The sequence below is a fragment of the Phyllobates terribilis genome, unplaced genomic scaffold (assembly GCF_046119375.1).
Source record: "Phyllobates terribilis strain yellow unplaced genomic scaffold, ASM4611937v1 Scaffold_1__5_contigs__length_1240528914, whole genome shotgun sequence".
Lineage (NCBI taxonomy): Eukaryota > Metazoa > Chordata > Amphibia > Anura > Dendrobatidae > Phyllobates > Phyllobates terribilis.
This window is the reverse complement of record NW_027362761.1, coordinates 815062172-815081959: the sequence shown is the minus strand read 5'-3', so window position 1 is coordinate 815081959 and position 19788 is coordinate 815062172. Positions and strand designations below refer to the sequence as shown.

The following is a 19788-nucleotide window of genomic DNA, read 5'->3' as shown; positions in this document are numbered from 1 at the left end:
AGGTATGTTGGACGGTCGATTGGCTTCCGGTACAGGGATGTCTCTATTTCAATGTTCTGTAGCTTAATGATGGTGTCCAAAAAGTTAATTTCAGTACAAGAGTAGTTGAGTGTTAGGTTGATGGTGGGAGGAAATTGATTAAAGTGTTAATGGAACTTCTTTAGCAATATTAAATTATTATTTAGGACTATTACAAGGAACTAAACAAGTTGGTATCTTGTCTGCCTGATGAATCCATAAGAGCCGATGACCTGATACCAGAGAGTCCAAGAATAAGGACATTCTATATGCTTCCCAAAATCCACAAATCTGGAAACCCAGGAAGACCAATTATTTCATGTGTGGCACCCTTACTGAACAATTTTCTGGATGGGTAGAGGGTGTTCTTAAACTCCTGGTAAAGAGTACACCCAGCTACATTCAGGATATAATGGACCTAATGAATAAACTACCAGCAATAGGTCCTCTACCAGAAGGAACCATCCTGGCCACCATGGATGTGGAGTCTTTGTACTCTAATAACCCACACCAGGATGGATTAAATGGCTAGAAAATCTTCATGAAAAATACAGGAATTGATGCAGATTTTGTGGTGAAACTTACAAAATTCATCCTTACCCGCAATTACTTTGAATTTGATAACATATATCTACAGGAGACTGGTACAGCGATGGGAAGTAAAATGGTTCCACAGTACGCAAATCTTTTCATGGCCAAGCTTGAAAGTGACTTTTTGTCCTCATGTCCCATCAGGCCTCTGGCCTACTATCGTTACATTGACGATATTTTAATCATCTGGACGGAGTCTGAGCAACAGCTAAAGACGTTCCATGAACACTTTAATCAATTTCATCCCACCATCAACCTAACACTCAACTATTCTTGTACTGAAATTAACTTTTGGACACAATCATTAAGCTACAGAACATTGAAATAGAGACAACCCTGCACTGGAAGCCAATCGACCGTCAAACATACCTTAAATGGGACAGTTTCCATCCAAAACACATAAAAACTATTGTCTACAGTCAAGCCATCAGATACAATCGGATATGTTCCAACCCTATGGATATAGACAAACACCTTGGTGGCCTCAGAAAGACCTTTTTAAATCAGGGCTACCATCCAAGAACAATTGAGAACCAGATTACAAGAGCCACCAGAATACCAAGGAATCACCTCCTACATTACAAAACTAAACAAGAAAGCTATCGGGTGCCTCTAGTAGTCACCTACAATCCAAATCTGGAGGCGCTAACGGGAGCTGCACGGAAACTACAACCTTTACTACAAAAAGATGCCCGATTACAATCCATATTTCCAGACCCCCCCACTCCTGTGTTTCAGGCAGCCCTAAATCTAAGAAGCATCATTGTCAGAAGCTCCCTGTCCTCTCCACCAGCTACAGGAACCTTTGCCTGCAACCAGAAAAAATGTAAAACCTGTCCATTTATAATGACCACAGACAAGATAAAGATTCCCAACTTAGTTACATAGTTACATAGTTAATAAGGCCAAAAAAAGACAAGCGTCCATCCAGTTCAGCCTATTTCTTGTGCACTGCAGCTATTCCGCAGCGTTGATCCAGGGGAAGGCAACAAAAAACCATGCGGTATAGGCCAATTTACATCATTGAGGAAAAATTCACTTCCCGACACCAATCTGGCAGTCAGATTAAATCCCTGGATTAATTAACTAAGCATAAGATGTAATTTTATTGTTCTCAAGAAAGGCGTCCAGGCCTCTCTTGAACTCATTAAGTGAGTTGGACATCACCACTTCCTCTCCCAGAGAGTTCCAGAGTCTCACGGCTCTGACCGTAAAGAATCCCCTTCTATGCTGGTGCAGGAACCTCCTTTCCTCCAGACGCATTGTGTGCCCCCTCGTCTTTGTCACCATCCTTGGTATAAACAGGTCATGGGAGAGATCTCTGTACTGCCCCCTGATGTATTTATACATGTTTATGAGGTCTCCCCTAAGCCTTCTCTTTTCCAACGTAAATAGGCCTAATTTTGACAACCTCTCTGGGTATTCTAGTCCCTCCATTCCCTTTATTACCTTAGTCGCCCTCCTTTGTACCCTCTCTAGCTCCAATATGTCTTTCCTGTGCACCGGAGCCCAGAACTGTGCACAATATTCTAAGTGCGGCCTTACCAGCGCTTTATACAGAGGAAGAACAATGTTCTCATCATATGCCCCTATTCCTCTTCTGATGCATGCCATGACTCTATTTGCCTTCGCAGCTGCTGCCTGACACTGGGCACTCCAATTTAATTTGCTATTAACCAAGACGCCCAGGTCCTTCTCCATGTCAGATTTCCCCAAACTCACATCAGGAATACAAGATACCAGGTACTTTCAGCTGCATCATATCTAATGTGGTCTACTTAATTATATGTATCAAAAGTCCAGCTGGGGGTCCGTATGTAGGGGAGACAAAAACTTAGAACAAGCATGAATTCTCATCGCCACACAATAAAAGAAGAAAGAATAGATCTACCTGTGGCAAAACATTTATGTTTCCCTGATCACAACATCATGGACATGAAATTACTGGTATTAAAAAGTAATTTCAAATCTCAGAGAGACAGAAGATTCTGGGAATATAAACTTATTAAAACCTTTGACACACTCAATGCAGGAATGAATGTGTCACATGTATTTATGTCATTCTACATCAACTAAGAAATGTACTCCTCGGGACCTGTAGGATCATCACAAAACTCGACCAGACCTCAATCACATAACAATAAAACTTTCACACTCCTTATCTATGAAGTGCTCCAATATTTACGGCCACATTTGTTTATCCCTCTCCCTCACTCAAAGTTCTGCTTCACGTCACTTGTCTCATCTATTGCATTATTTCTGTGTCCTATTGTGTATAAATATGTGACTCTTAAGATTTTGTGTTATACTATGCCTGTTGAAGAGACCTGAGTCATCTCGAAAGCTTGCCATTTTTTCAGTTAGACATTAAAAGGTATCAACCACTGAGGACTCTCAAATTTTAATATTTTTCAATTGGCTCTGTCAGTCATTACATGTCTCACACTTGTAACGCCCCCTATTACAGTGAAGGAAATAATTATTTGATCCCTTGCTGTTTTTGTAAGTTTGCCCACTGACAAAGACATGAACAATCTATAATTTTAAGGGAAGGTTAACTTTAACATTGACAGATAGAATATCCCCCCAAAAAATCAAGAAAATCACATTGTATAAATTAGATACATTTATTTGCATTTTGCAGTGAGAAATAAGTATTTGATTCCTCTGGCAAACAACACTTAATACTTGGTGGCAAAAGCCTTGTTGGCAAGCACAGCAATCAGACATTTTTTGTAGTTGATGAGGGCTGTGCACACGTCAGGAGGAATTTTGGTCCACTCCTTTTTGCAGATCATCTCTAAATCATTCAGATTTTAAGGCTGTCGCTTGGCAACTCGGAGCTTCAACTCCCTCCATAAGTTTTCTATGGGTTAAGGTCTGGAGACTGGCTAGGCCACTCCATGACCTTAATGTGCTTCTTTCTGAGCCACTCCTTTGTTGCCTTGGCTGTATGTTTTGGGTCATTGTCTTGCTGGAAGACCCAACCACGACCCATTTTAATGTCCTGGTGGAGGGAAGGAGGTTGTCACTCAGGATTTTACGGTACACGGCTCCATCCATTCTCCCATTGATGCGGTGAAGTAGTCCTGCGCCCTTAGCAGAGAAACACCCCCAAAACATAATGTTTCCACCTCCATGCTTGACAGTGGGGACGGTGTTCTTTGGGTCACAGGCAGCATTTCTCTTCCTCCAAACACGGCAAGTTGAGTTAATGCCAAAGAGCTCAATTTTTGTCTCATCTGACCACAGCACCTTTTCTCAATAACTCCCAGAATCATCCAGGTGTTCATTGGCAAACTTCAGATGGGCCTGCACATGTGCTTTCTTGAGCAGGGGATCATGCGGGCACTGCAGGATTTTAAACCTTTAAGGCTTAATGTGTTACCAATGGGTTTCTTGGTGACTGTGGTCCCATCTGCCTTGAGATCATTAACAAGTTCCCCCCGTGTAGTTTTAGGCTGATCTCTCACCTTACTCATGATCAAGTATACCCCACAAGGTGAGATTTTGCATGGTGCCCCAGATCGATGTCGATTGACAGTTATTTTGTATTTCTTCCATTTTCTTACTATTGCACCAACAGTTGTCTGCTTCTCACCCAGCGCCTTACTTATGGTTTTGTAGTCCATTCCATCTTTGTGCAGGTCTATGATCTTGTCCCCGACATCCTTAGAAAGCTCTTTGGTCTTGCTCATGTTGTAGAGGTTAGAGTCTGACTGATTAATTGTGGACAGGAGTCTTTTATACAGGTGACTATGTAAGACAGCTGTCTTTAATACAGGTAACGAGTTGATTAGGAGCGTCTAACTGGTCTGTAGGAGCCAGAACTCATAATGGTTTGTAGGGGACCAAATACTTATTTCTCACTGCAAAATGCAAATAAATGTATCTAATTTATGCAATGTGATTTTCTTGATTTTTTGGGGGGATATTCTATATCTCAATGTTAAAATTAACCTACCCTTAAAATTATAGACTCTTCATGTCTTTGTCAGTGGGCAAACTTACAAAAGCAGCAAGGGATCAAATAAATATTTCCTTCACTATATATAAAATAAGCTCTAGAGACAGATTTTCTGAGAGATCTTTTCCCCCCATAGTTCTTAAAAGTTTATATATTGAGAAAAATGTGGATTTCTCTGGAATAAGACATCAGATTGCAGATATATTGCATACCCATATAGACAGCTTGGGAGGGTTGATCATACTGACAGAGTCCCTTTAAATAGAAAAAATACTATTGTTTAAATTCCCATAATAATAGTTAGATTGACTAAGGAGAAAAAAGCCCCAGAACTCCAACACACACTTCATCTTGACTTTTTCATAGAGTAGACAGAAGCTAAAATATATTTTTTATGTTTAGAAATATCTGAATTTTATTCCACCACTTAAATAAAAAAAAATCTATTCAAGTTTGGTAATCGTTGTAATGCACACGCCCGGGCTGAGCGGCGTGTGCGTGTATATGTAGTGATTCCACTTGACCGTGCCGGAGAGTGAATGCCTGGAGGGGCATAACTAAGTATTCACCCGATCCGACCAGGGTCGCACGACGGCATACGACGCCAGTGCACCAAGGAGGAACCGAGCAGAGGGACCAGGTGCTACTCCAGGACAGACCCCGGACACGGCTGTTGACCCACACAGGGGAATACAGGAACAGACAGGTTAGGCAGGCACACAGACTGATGGGTATAGGCAGGCACGACTGGTATGCAGGCAGGGGGGTACAGGCAAGCACGGCTAGAGTGCAGACAGGGAGGCACTAGCAGGTAGGAACACAGGCGGGATAGGACCCAGAACACACTGGGACTCAGGAACAGAACCACAGATGTGGTGGACAAACACAGCAGAGTGAGGCCGCCCAGAGTGGTGAGCGAGAGCAGGGCAAGACGAGACCGCCTAGAGCGGTGAGAGAGAGAAGAGCAGGATGAGACCGCCTGGAGCGGTGAGCAAGAGTAGAGCAGGACGAGACCGCCTGGAGCGGTGAGCAAGAGTAGAGCAGGACGAGACCGCCTGGAGCGGCGAGCAAAGGGTCAGAGCAGAGCGAAACTGCCGGAGCAGCGAGCAAAGGGTCAGAGCAGAGCGAAACTGCCGGAGCAGCGAGCAAAGGGTCAGAGCAGAGCGAGACTGCCGGAGCAGCGAGCAAAGGGTCAGAGCAGAGCGAGACTGCCGGAGCAGCGAGCAAAGAGTCAGAGCAGAGCGAGACTGCCGGAGCAGCGAGCAAAGGGTCAGAGCAGAGCGAGACTGCCGGAGCAGCGAGCAAAGGGTCAGAGCAGAGCGAGACTGCCGGAGCAGCGAGCAAAGGGTCAGAGCAGAGCGAGACTGCCGGAGCAGCGAGCAAAGGGTCAGAGCAGAGCGAGACTGCCGGAGCAGCGAGCAAAGGGTCAGAGCAGAGCGAGACTGCCGGAGCAGCGAGCAAAGGGTCAGAGCAGAGCGAGACTGCCGGAGCAGCGAGCAAAGAGTCAGAGCAGAGCGGAAACCGCAGGAGCGGAGAGCGAGGCAGGGCAGAGGGGACAGGGCTCTGTTCACATGGAACAGACAGGAAGGGAAAGGCAGAACCAGATACCCACAGGGTACTTGCAGTGAAGTAGCGAGTGGACCACAAACTCACAAACGGAAGTACAGTGACAACGAGCAGGAGTTAGGTACGAGTTCAGACTCTGCAGAAAAAGGAAAGGTACGGACATAGAGAAAAACAGGAAACAGGCTAGAAGAGTATTCAGACAAGAACAGACACAGTAGCAAGATACAGGAGCGGGTCTAGGTATGCAGCCCCTAGAAGGCGGAAGGAACAGGCTAGGAGCGTGTTCCGACAGCCTCCAGGAAAGGCAGGCAAGCAAACACAGAAAGGGACCTGGCACATTCAGAGTGAAAGAGCACACTGAATGAAACACAATGCTCAGACAGGGTTTCCTGGGAGGAGCTGGGTTAAATACCAGGTGACAGACAGCAATAGGCTGAGGACGCACAAGGAGTGTGCCCGCAGCAGGTACAAGAAACAGGAAGTGATCGGGCGCCGCCCTTAAGCAGCAAAAACAGAGGCAAGCAAACAGCATGGAGGGAAGCCAGGCTAGCAGACTGGACTGGAGATCAAGTGCGTGCTCTTGCACAGTGGGAGATGGACCACTATGCAAGGACGCCGCCAGGTATATTACAATCGTACTGATCAGGAAAATCATGTTTCCAGTTCATTTTTACCATACAATGAACACTGTAAAAACAAAACCCAAAAACCTATGGCAGAATTGCATTTTGTTCATCAGGTCAATGATGGCAGTGTTTATCATTATCGCTTGGCTTTCTCTACTTCTTTGTTAAAAACTTCAATCTGCTCTAACATTGTTGTCATTGTACCCTGAATTAACTTGTCCACCTATGCTCTCCAACCTTGGCCTGACTTTAACCTTACTCTATCTTGTCTTTCTCTGCTTATTAGACACCCTGACTTTCCTGTACTTCACCTAATTTTTTCCTTGCTCACAGCTTTCCGTTTTCCCATTTTCTGACCCATTCACTTCTTCTCAGAATGACAGCACAATGCATATCCACTCAGGTGTTCCCTGGTGAAGACTACAGACTCAGTATACTTTGAAAGCATGTAACCACCAGTCTCACTTTCTGGAGGTACAGTGGTCATACTTACTACCACATGAGCGCTGGGTATTTTTCCAATTATTCTGTCAGGATCACATTACTGTGCTCAATCCCACCACTGTTAAACCAATGAGTATATACACTCCTTTAGGGATGAATAAGTATGTATTACCAAGTTAGCCAAGGGGTAAATAAGCCATAATTAAGGGATGCATTAAAACATGGCTTTTATTATTAATCATAAAAACTAGTAGATTAATTTAATTTAAAATTACACTAGTTTTTCTGTGTTATTTCTATGATATTCAATCTCTAGGACCTGTATAGTTAATTAATCAGTCTGATTGCATTGCTCAATCTATGCTATCTCTACTATGACTGCAGTTCATAGGTTAGAATTGACTTATCAGAAGGATTGTTTGCAATGATGCACACAGATCATATATCCACCTCAACAAGTGGTGGCATGTGTGCATAAATATTAAAGGGAATCTGTGATGAAAGAAGTTGTCCACTACTTTATATGAACCCCCCCAATGTATCCCCCCGGGGCCCAGAAGTATTTTTGTAAATACCTTGCGGTGCCTTTTCTGCCTCTGAGCGGCGCTATCGTTGGCTGCTCAGAGGCATCACGTGACCCGTCACTGATGTCACGTGAAGTGAGGCGTGACATCAGTGACGCGCTCCCTGCGGTGGCTGCTGGGTTGTGGGCGGGGTCACCCCATGCGTCACACCCAGCATCCACCGCGCGCTTTCCCAGTGAATGAGGAGAGGGAGAGCGCGCGGTGGATGCCGGGTGTGACGTGCTGGGTAACCCCGTCCACAGCCCAGCATCCACCGTGGAACGCAAAAGTGAGTACCCCCTGATGCAGCCAGAACTTGACGTGACATCAGCGGATGTCAGAGTCGGTTGCAGCCGGGAACACGTGATGCCTTTTGAGCAGCCAGTGATAGCGCAACTCACAGGCAGAAAAGGCACCACAAGGTATTTAGAGAAACACTTATGGGCCCTGGGGGAATACATTGGGGGAACATATAAAGTAGTGGACAACCCCTTTAAGATCAACCCAATACCCTCTACCACCTACCCCGACCCCCAAACAACATACACTAAATACAAATATAAAGGTGACACTTTTGTTTTTGTTCCCATTTTTCATGAGCTGAGCTCAAAGATCTAAGACTTTTTCTATGTACACAAACGTCCTATTTTTTCTCAAATATTGTTAACAAATTTGTCTAAATCTGTGTTAGTGAGCTCTTCTCCTTTGCTGAGATAATCCGCCCACCTCACAGGTGTGGCATATCAAGATGATGATTCTACAGCATGATTACTGCATGGGTGTGCCTTAGGCAGACCACAATAAAAGGCCTGAGAAATTTGAATTTTGATTCATATGCCAAAGGGGTTGTAAGTGTTTTGGCCATGACAAAGCATTTGAGGAGCCACTGCCTCCAGTGCTTGTTTCACTGGCGTAAGGAATAGTGTTGAGTGAATTTGTTCGGAGAATGTTCGAAAGTTTCAAATTCAGCACAAATATGGCACATTCGGATTCGTGATCGCAAAGGCGAGCAAATTTTCTTAAAATCTGAAAAGTTCGACGAATTTGCGCGGGACCGCGAATACAGGGCAACCACGGCATTTTGAACAGTTTTGTTAGCATAGTGCAAGTGTATGATGAGCTGTGACATGTGCCATCTCAGTTTGAAATTGTTTGGAGAATATCTCGTAAGTTTTAATCGGCCTCATGCACACTAACAAATTTCTTTTGTCTGTTAGTAACGTTATACGGCAGGCAATATCTTACCTTGTCGTTTAGTGTCGCTGAAATTTAGGTGTGCTGTGCTATTGTACAGGAAAAAAAACATTTTTCTTTAGTTAGTTGCGTGCTCCTACCACTGTATCTGACCAACATGAGTGGGAAAAAGAGAGGTCGTGGTGGAAGGGGGAATAGACTTGGTTTTCAAGGTGTACGTGGGGTACGTGGTAATGTTCGTGAAAGCACTAGTGAACCAACACAAACAGGTCCTATCCAAAGACAACTGACAACTTATGTTAATGGACGGCCTACTGCACTCCCTTCCTTTGGCAGACGCACAGCGATACGCCTTGTTGATAAGGCCCAGAAAGAGCAGGTGCTCCAGTGGATGGCAATGTCTGCTTCCAGTGGCCTCTCCTCTTCTTCCTCCACCTCAACATCACACGCTGTACAGTCCACAAAGGAGGCACCTAAATTACCCATGCTTCCCCCCACGTCACAACTGGCCAACTGCCCAATTGACTGTAGCGAACCACAGATGGGGGCGTCAGTAGAACTCTTCACCCATTGTACACCACGGGCATTAGAAGTGTTCTCCAAACAGTCACAGAGTCAAGGGGAGGAAAGCATCTGCACCGATGCCCAAATTTGTTTTTAGCTTGGATTCGGGGCAGGACGAAGTAGGGTCCGAGCAGGTTTCTGACCCTCGTCATCAGACGTTAACCGCTGGGGAGAGAGGTGATCCCGATGAGACTCAGATACCTGAGGCTCATGCGGACTGTACTGTGCTGTCAGGGCAACAAGAGGAGAGGGGTCACTCTGAGGGCGAGGAATGGGATAATACATAGGATGATGACGAGGTTGAAGATCCTACTTGGTGTGAACCCAGAGTCATGCAGCCGTGTAGCTCATATGAGGAGGTGGAGGAGGAAGAAGAGGAGGTTTCATTTCGCCCTACGGCGCAGACATGGAGTGATGCAAGCACGAGGAGCACTGCATCTCTGTGGCCAGCAGCGCTCACGGGTCTGCAGCTCGCCAGGGCAGCAAGGGTTGCCTAGCATGGGCCTTTTTTGTCACTGCAAAGGATGAGCCAACTCACGTTATCTGCAAACTTTGCAATAAAAAACTCAGTAGAAGGAAAAACTGCAATAATTTGACTACTACATGCATGAACGTTCACATGCTCAAACAACATTCTTTACGCTGGGAATCTTACCGCGCTGAAATGCGGACCAGCGCACCTCAACAACCATCAGCTGCTTCTTCCTCCTCCTCTGTTACCATGCCAAGTATTTTCATGCAAGTCTCCCATCGCAGAAACTCCGGTTCTTTACCCACTCCAGGCAGGCTGACTGACAGCTGTAACAGAAGCGGACACGCATGCTTTGTTTCACAGAGCACACCGTATGCTTCTCAATCCACCATAACATCTGCACCTCACTCACGCTCCACCAGTTTTTCCGGTTCACCATACTCCACCCTCTCTCAGAACCTTAGCCAGCCCTCGGTCCCGCAGTTGTGGTCACGTAAGAGATTGTTTCATCCTACGCATGACAAAGCTAAGAGGTTGAACTCCACCATTTCCAATCTGTTGGCCATGGAAATGCTGACTTTCCGCCTGGTAGATACAGACGGTTTCCGAAAACTGATGGCCGTCGTAGTCCCCCAGTACCAGTTGCCCAGTCGCCATTACTTCTCTAAGAAAGCTGTGCCTGCGCTACACCAGCATGTCGCAGTAACATCACCCGTTCCTTGTCTAAATCTACGTGTGCCAGGGTGCATTTCACCACAGACACTTGGACAAGTAAGCATGGCCAAGGGCGCTACATCTCGCTGACTGGGCACTGGGTGACTTTGGGTGGCTGTGGGGGCAGGTGGGGAAGGGGCTGCTCCACAAATCTTGGAATCCCCAAGGCTTGCAGAAGAAACCTCTGTATTTCCCACTTCCTCCGCTGCTTCTGCGTCCTCCACCTCCCATAGGGCCTCCACCTGCATACTCAACTTCTGCCTTAACGTGACACACGTTCCAAGGGTGCGGAGTGAATACACACCACTTCCGTACTGCGCAGTCAGGGCTCATCGTAATCAAGCAGTCTTCAAATTAATATGCCTTGGAGGTCGCAGTCATACAGGTGAAGAGTTGTGGGCAGCTCTCCAGGCTCAGTTTGAGCAATGGCCGTCTCTGCTGAACCTAGAGCCAGGGAAGGCCGTGTGCAATAAAGGTGCGAACCTGTTAGCGGCCCTAGGCCAAGACAAACAGACACATGCCTTCCATGGCTCACGTCCTCAACCTGGTGGTACAGCGATTTCTTCGCCACTATATCCTGGCCTGGATGAGCTGCTTCACAAAGTACAGAAGCTGTGTGCTCACTTCCGCCGTTCGCACCCCTCATGTCATGGACTTGCATCAATACAGAGGTCTTTGTCCGTGCCAGTTAACAGGTTGATCTGTGATGTGCCGACACAGTGGAATTCCACTCTGCACATGTTGCAGCGACTGTGCCAGCAGCAACGAGCTTTTGCACGGTTTTGAAATGGCTACTAATATGGTTAGCGCTGACTATGCAGTCATCGGCATCACTATTCCAGTCATATACATGCTAGAGCAAACTTTGAATAACCGGCGGCAGGAGGTGGTGGACACAGAAGAAGAGGAGGATGCGGAAGTGATACCAATGTCTCAAATTTCCAGACTGTCGTTACACAAGCAGATGCCAGGTGACGGTGGATTACAGCGATCAGTAACAGGCAAACTGTTACTGAAGGTGCAAGAGCCGAGGAACTAATGGAGAAAGAAGATGTGATGGGCAAGCAGCTGTCAGATGATGAAGAGGATAATCATCCCCTCTCGTTTGAATGTGGTTGGCAGGAGGGACGGAGGAAACAAGCATCGGTGTTACGCAGCCAACAATTCAGCCTGGCTTTGGACCTCCTGGAAGAGCCCGACATATGAGTTCTTCTTGATGCACCATGATCCCCATATAGTTAGAAATCAAAATAAATGCTGACTACTGGGTTGCCACTCTGTTAGATCCACGTTATAAGAGTCAATGTTGCCAGATGCTTCCTGCCCTGGAAAGGGACCCGCTTATGTTGGAGTATCGAAACAAGCTTTTAAGCAACCATAATAGAGGTTTTCCCCAAGATAACAGTGAGGCACACAGTGTGCATCGCAGCTGTAGTCTTTCAACCTCCGGCACATCAGTTAGTCAACGCCAAAACATTAGCAGCAGCAAAGTAAGCGGCAGAAGCAATTTCGGGGAGTCCGTTCAAACATTTTTTGCACCAGCTCGTGCACCAGCACAACAAAGTACAAGTCTGACATGTGGTGAACGACTGGAGAGGATGGTGGAGTAGTATCTAGAGCTTAATATGAATACCATCAGGGAGGATTTTAACCCTTTTACATTTTGGTCTTAAAGAATGGATGAATGGCCTGAAAATCATTAAGGAAGGTGAAGAGTTCTTAGAGCAGAATTATCTCTTCATGATATAGAAAGAGAAGAAATTCGAACTGCACCTGACGAAACAGAGGAATGGAAGCATGTGACCCAGAGAAGCAGGAGGATTGAGAGGCAGTCAGCACCTATACTGCTCAGGAACAAGTACCAGGCTCTCACACAGGAGAACCATGAAGAAATACAGCAAGATAAGACTTTGCCCACAATGAATAACCTTGTAAGCTCTCAGAATCCTCCTGGATGGAGAAAGAAAAATGTTGTGAAGAAAAAAAGGGAGAGTGGTGGTCATGGGGGATTCCCTGTTGAAAAGAACTGAGGCAACTATCTGCAGACCAGACATAACCTCAAGAGAAATGTGCTGTCTTCCAGGAGCAAAAATTTTAAAGATGTGTCTGACAGGATATCAAGACTCTTCAGACCTACAGATCACTACTCATTCCTGCTAATACATGTGGGGACAAATGAGACTGCAAGAAAGGACCTGGAAACCATCTGCAGTGACATTGAAGACTTAGGCAAGAAAATGAAAGAATTGGGAGCGCAGGTGGTCTTCTCATCCATCCTCCCAGTGGATGGCCATGGAACAATGAGGTGGAATAAGATTCTACAGGTGAACAACTGGCTACGTCGATGGTGCCGTCAACAAGGATTTGGATTTCTGGATCACGGAATGAATTACCTATATGATGGACTACTTGCTAGAGATGGGGTGCACATTACGAAGACTGGAAAATATGTATTTGGAAGTCACCTTGCTACACTCATCAGGAGAGCTTTAAACTAGAACAATGTGGGAAGGGAAGCAAAAGGCCAGAAAAAGATATACAGCTGACAAATACTATTGAGATCTCTGCTACTGGGAGTGGAAAGGAAGAACAAAGGCAAAAAAATGTAAATAAAAATATGGGAGGAAGAGAAACCAATCACAAACTAAAATGTTTTTATACAAATGCACAAAGCATGGGCAACAAACAAGGAGAATTGGAACTACTAACGCAGGAAAAGGAATATGATGTCATTGGAATCACTGAAACTTGGTGGGACGATACACATGATTGGAATACAAGGCTAAAAGGATACAACTTATTTGCAAGAAACAGACTTGATAAACGAGGAAGAGGTGTTGCATTGTGACGCACCCCTGGGCCTGTGTCGCACAGCGTTGCGCATGCAGGAGCTTACCCGGAGCCGGATCTGTTGAGGGTTGTAGTCTCGTGGCGGTGACCCGGTCCGTGCCCAGGGAGTCAGACTAAGTGGCGTTGTATTAGCGGTAGATGTTGGACGACTACGCCACCCGTTGAATGCAGCGAAGGAGCTGCCGCTGCAGGGCAGACCGCTGAGGCCAGTGGTAGGATTGTGCAGCGTGATAGTATCACCCCCAACGGGAGGGGTATGGCCTCAGGGCAGCCGACGTGGATGATGGGGGTAGCAGGAATCACTCAGACGATGCGGTGTAGTTCAGAGTCTTTACTGGTGATAAAGATAGACCCTCCCGGAGTACTGGCTAGCGATCGGGGCCTGGTCAGTCCTTGAGCAGATGGGATCTCCCCTGGCCAGGCGGAGTTGTAGGCCTCCCAAACTGACTGTACTCTTCTGGCTACCTTGCTAGAGGCGGGTATAAGTAGCCCACGTCCCTGAGTGTACCGTGTGGTGCTCACCCGTATGGCCGGTGACTCGGGGCCTTCTAGTGGCGTCCGCTCCACGACGGCGGTGCTGGTCCCACGCGTGTGACCGTGCCTTCGGGTTTCTTGGCCAGAGGACCTGAAATCCCCTGCCGGGCGGTTTCTGCTGCTGGGTAAAGATTAGTCCCCACAGCCTCGGACTCCGGGTCCGGTGATAGCTTCTCAGTCAGGGCGAGCTCTGCAGCTGCCAGCCCCTGACTCCTTATAGCACTGCTCCCACAGAGCTCCTGATGTTCTTTTCCTATATCTGCTTCTCTTCTCTGTCTCTTCTTCTTCTCTACCCTAACCCTGCCTCAGCCCTAGGTTTATATAGGGGAAGTTCTTCCCCTCCCAGGACTGGGCAGGAGGTGTGGCATGCATAGGATCCCTGACCAAGAGACCTCCCACCTGCTCTCAGACATAACATTGCTGTTACTGTGGAAACCAGACCCCTGGGGTGCCACATTCCCCCCTAGTGAAATTTAGTACTCCGGGACTAAACATATTTTTAGAAAAACATAACAAGGTATAACAATAATAATACAATAAGAAAAACACAAAGATGGTTACGGCGTGTCCACAACCGGGTGCAGTTTTGAAGAAAAGCAAGGTGTCCATTTCACCAAAACAGGGAGACGTAACCAGGTAGGGGTCTGTCCTGCCCCGAGTCCTTAACAGTCTTTAGTCCATTCCTAGGTTACGCTCCAACCAATTGTACAAGGATTCCCGGTAAATCCACCAAGGACTCCTAAAAATAACTAGAAACACATAATTATTTACAAGTAACAGACAGGTGACCACAAATAAAACAATTTAAACACTTCAAATCCTCCAACGTGCGGGTAACTGGCCTCTAGTGGCCCTAGTGGACCTACGGAGCTGACTGTCTGGCCCTGAACTACAGGGTGTAGGAGCTGTCAAGGGTAAACTGGGCAGCTGTCTACGGGCTCTTTGGCTCACTAGGGGTACGGCAGGCTCACTATGAGCAGAGGGTTGATCCTCCTGTTCTGCGTGTGTGGAGTCTGCTGCCTCCTGGACCGGCTGCTCTTCCAGCTCTACCTGTTGCTCCGTAGGCACTTGGGATGCTGGTTGGAGGAACGTGAGGACGGGTACCACAACTGCACCATTGACTTGAGTCCAGGACCGAGGGAAGTCTCCGAGCACAGTACTAACCATATCTTCCCTTTCCTCTACGGGTCGAGGGTCTTCTTGCTCTCCTTCTGGGTTCCGTAGCTGTTCGGGACACTTCTTCAGGTGATCCCGGGATACAATGGCTGTGGTTTCCCCTCCGTCTTTACTGATGGTACAAACCTTTGGGTTGTCGTGGCTTGAGGGCAGTACGGTGTACGGGTCCTTCTCCCACTGGTCGTCCAACTTGTGGAGCCGTCTCTTCCTCTTCAGGACCTGCTCTCCGGGTACCAGGGGAACAGCGGGAGCATACTGGTTGTAAGTTTTCTCTTGTCTTTCCCTATCGAGACAGAGACTTCGCTCCACGCTCTCCTGTACTTTCCGGTACTGCTGCTGCCTCTCTGTGTCGCAGTCTGCTTCCGGTGAAGTGTCCTCGGGTGTCAGGACTCCCATCTCCAGGTCAACAGGTAGCTTACCAGGCCTTGCCCTCATTAGGTAAGCCGGGGTACAGTTGGTGGAACCTACAGGGATGTAGTTGTATAGGTCCACCAGGTCGGGCAGCTTCTCAGGCCACAGACTGCGTTCTTCCAGCGGCAACGTTTTCAGAAGATCCATTACCACCTGGTTCATTTTCTCACAAAGTCCATTAGTTTGCGGATGATAGGGTGTCGTCCTTATCTTCCGGCAGCCATACAGATTGCAGAATTCCTGGAAGACCTCCGCTTCAAAGGCAGGTCCCTGGTCCGTCAGCACTTGGTCCGGGTACCCGTGTGGACGGCAGAAGTGCTGCTGGAAGGCTCTAGCTGCTGTTTGAGCTGTTAAGTCCTTAACGGGGACGACAACCAAGAACCGGGAGTAATGATCCACAATGGTTAACGCGTAGACGTAGCCACTTCTGCTTGGGGTCAGTTTTACATGATCCAAGGCTACCAGTTCCAACGGCTGCTTGGTGACGATGGACTGAAGGGGGGTCTTCTGGCTGGCACGGTCCTTCCTTCTTAGGTTGCACGGGCCACAGTCTCTGCACCACCTCTCGATGGTTCCCCTCATGCCTACCCAGTGGAACCGCCCGCGCAGCAGGAACTCCAGCTTCTTCCATCCGAAGTGTCCAGCCCCGTCGTGGTATGCCTCCATCACCATGGCTGCGTCTCTTCGTGGCACCACTACTTGCCAGATTAGTTCATGCGTCCGGGAGTTAACCATTCTGCGGCACAACTTCCCCTTGTAAAGGAACAGTCGACTCTTCTCAGCCCACAGTTGTTTGGCTTCCTCCGGAGCGTCTGGGTCAAGGCGAGCCTCTGGCCGAGTCAGCATCTCCTTCACCAGTCGGACGGCAGGGTCACTGTCTTGCGTTTCCTCCCAGTTGTAGTGAGGCAAGGGGTTAAACGTAGCGGCTTGCTTACTCCTTACCCGATGGGAATACTGGATAGTCCCATGACTGTGGAACGCGGGGAGTTCGACTTCTTCCAGTCCCTCTGGATCTTCTCCTACGTCCAGTAGGTTTGGCATCCTGGACAGGGCGTCCGCGTTGGTATTGGAGCGTCCTACCCGGTATTTGATTGTGAACTCGTAGTTGGACAGACGGGCCATCCATCTCTGCTCTAGGGCACCGAGTCTTGCCGTGTCCAGGTGTGTCAACGGGTTGTTATCCGTGTACACGGTGAACCGGGAAGAAGCGAGGTAGTGCTTAAAGCGTTCGGTGACTGCCCACACCACTGCCAGGAACTCTAGCTTAAATGAGCTGTAATTCTCAGGGTTTCTTTCGGTGGGTCGCAGTTTGACTGGCGTAAGCGATTACTCGTTCTTTCCCCTGCTGGATCTGGGACAGTACGGCTCCTAGCCCGATGTTACTTGCGTCGGTGTAGAGGATAAAGGGCTGGCTGTAATCAGGGTACGCCAGGATATCATCCCCCGTGAGGGCCATCTTCAGCTGGCGGAAGGACTCTTCTTCTAACTTCTCCCATTTGAAGGGCGGCTTCTGGTTCTTGGCCTTCCGGGACTGGCCTATCAGGAGGTCCTGCATAGGAGCTGCCTTTGGTGAAACCGGGGATGAATCTGCGGTAATAGCCTACCAACCCGAGGAACTGCCGCACTTCCTTTACACTGGAGGGACTTGGCCATTCCTTAATTGCGGTGATCTTATCAGGGTCGGGAGCCACTCCGTCAGCGCTCACCACGTGTCCCAGGTACTGCACCTTTGGTTTTAGGAGGTGACACTTGGAGGGTTTTACCTTTAGGCCGTAGTTTGCCAGAGCTTCGAACACTTCCGCCAGGTGTTTCAGGTGGTCCTCTTAAGTCTTGGAATATACGATGACATCGTCCAGGTACAACAGGACCGTCTCGAAGTTTTTGTGGCCCAGACAGCACTCCATTAATCGTTGAAAGGTTCCTGGTGCGTTACAGAGTCCGAACGGCATGCAGGTGAACTCGCTAAGTCCCATCGGGGTGGTGAATGCGGTCTTCTCCCGGTCCGCCTCTGCTACAGGAACCTGCCAGTACCCGCTAGTGAGATCCAAGGTAGAGAAGAAGTTAGCAGATCTTAAAGCAGCCAAAGACTCCTATCCTTGGTAAGGGGTACGCATCCTTGTGTGTGATACGGTTGATTTTCCGGTAATCTACACACATCCTCATGGTGTTGTCTTTCTTTTTGACTAAGACTAGTGGAGCTGCCCAGGGGCTACAGCTATCCCTGATCACCCCAGCCTCCTTCATGTCCCTAAGCATCCCCTTGGCGTGTTGGTAGTGTGCAGGGGGTACGGGTCGATACCGCTCTTTTATGGGAAGATGGTCTCCCGTGGGGATGTGGTGTTCTACCCCCTTGACTCGCCCGAAGTCTAACGGGTGTTTACTAAACACTCTCTCGTACTCTTGAACCACCCGATAGACTCCCTGTCTCTGGTGTGAGGGAGTGGAGTCAGTACCCAACTGTAGTTGCTGACACCAGTCCTCCATTGTTTCCTTAGAGCCGTTACTTTCCTCCGGGGAAGATGGAGGCAAGGGTTCTACGGACTGTATGGAATTTTGATTGATGGTATACAATTTGGCTAGCGTGGCATACCGGGGCAGGTACACTTCCCTCTTCCCGATATTTCTTATGGGAACGGGCACCCTCCCATGGCGTACATTGACCACCCCCCGTGCTGTCAAAATGGTGGGCCTACTGTCCGAGTAAACTGGTTCTACCATTGCCTGGTAATCTCTACCTCTCAGACCAATAGCTGCCCGGCACCAAATCATCATTTCACTTTTTGGGGGCATGGCAATAGGAAAAGGGTCACACATTCTTACGCTACCAATCTCACCACCGGAGAGTTCTATCTGTTGCCGTCGCATCAGTGCCCGGATCTCTTTCTGGAGCACTCGCTGCTGGCCGGAGCTGGCGTTCTTGGCAACCTGCTGTAAAAGGAAAATCACCTCTGCAAGACAATTTTCAATTACATTAGTTCCTAGAGTTATCTTTGGGTGACTCTCGTGCTTGTCAATGTCTACAATGATCAGTCCCTGTGCCGCCAGTTCAACTCTACCGATTTTAATGGTCACCTGTTTAAATCCAATCTGTGGCACGGGCTGACCATTGCTGGCGATGATACTCAAATCGTCGTCAGGGTAGCGGGTGATATCCGAGTCATTCCAGTACTGCTTGAAGAGCACGTACGGGATAGTGGTAACCTGTGACCCGGTATCCAGTAGGGCACTCATAGGGATGCCATCCAGTACCACAGGCAAGACTGGACGTCCTCCCACATATTTGTCGCGCCAGTTCGATGGGCCTGATGATCTTTTTCCTGGGGTTTGGCCCTCTACCCCAGGTTGTGCCAGTTTAAAGGACAGTACCTTGCCATATGTCCGGGTTGATTGCAGCGGCGGCAGATGGGTTGTCCGTCCTCGTTGTATCGGTCGCTGGGTCTTCCTCTGGCCGGTGGGGTCCTCCTTGGTCGACGCCACGGGATGTCCTCCGGTCCGGATGCCAGCTGGATCTTCCCTGGAGTGGAAACCTGTAAAGACTGCACAGTTCGGGTTAGCGCGGCAACGCTTTTAGCTAGCTCTTGGACCTGATGGTGCAGGTCTGGAGCCGGGTCATTGTTCAAAGCCTGCGCATCAGCTCCCACAGGCCCTGCCGACAAGGGCGCCGCCTCCTGGTGGTAAGTGGTAGTGGGGCGTCTGTGGGTCACAACGCCACCTGGTGCCGGTTCTCGGAGCACCCGGATGGCTCTGTCCTTGAACTGTGCAAATCCCAGATGAGGGTCCTGTAAGGCCATTGCCCGCAACTGGGTTCGGTGGGCATTGCAATATAAACCCTCTATAAATTGTTCAGTCAACAGCCTGTCCTAGTCTCCCACGCCGTCAGGGTCGGTCTGCTTAATGGCTCTCAGGGCCTCTTGTAGGTTCAGGGCATAGTCCCTTATACTCTCGTGTGCTCGCTGCTTGCACCCGTAGAATCTAAGCTGGATCTCGGCTGAGGTGCGGGTATCAAAAGGTGTCCCTCAGCCGGGTTAGTATCCCTGCAACAGTCCTCCCCCCAGGTGGCCAGGACTTTACCTCCCTTTGGGCTGCCCCGGTTAATTG

General features: G+C 48.3%; 1 protein-coding gene across 3 annotated transcripts in view; it reads left to right on the top strand.

Moving 5' to 3' along the window:
* The window catches only part of LOC141152817 (alveolar macrophage chemotactic factor-like), a 78143-nt gene that overhangs the window by 49553 nt on the left and 8802 nt on the right, over positions 1–19788 (top strand). Inside the window, exon 4 of one of the 3 annotated variants that reach the window (XM_073637472.1) lies at positions 7144–7236. The exons of the other annotated variants lie outside the window; for them this stretch is intronic. Coding sequence (XP_073493573.1) covers positions 7144–7210 — 67 coding nt within the window. The 3' untranslated portion in view covers positions 7211–7236. Of the gene's footprint in view, positions 1–7143; positions 7237–19788 lie in introns of those variants that run through there. 3 annotated transcript variants of the gene reach the window in all.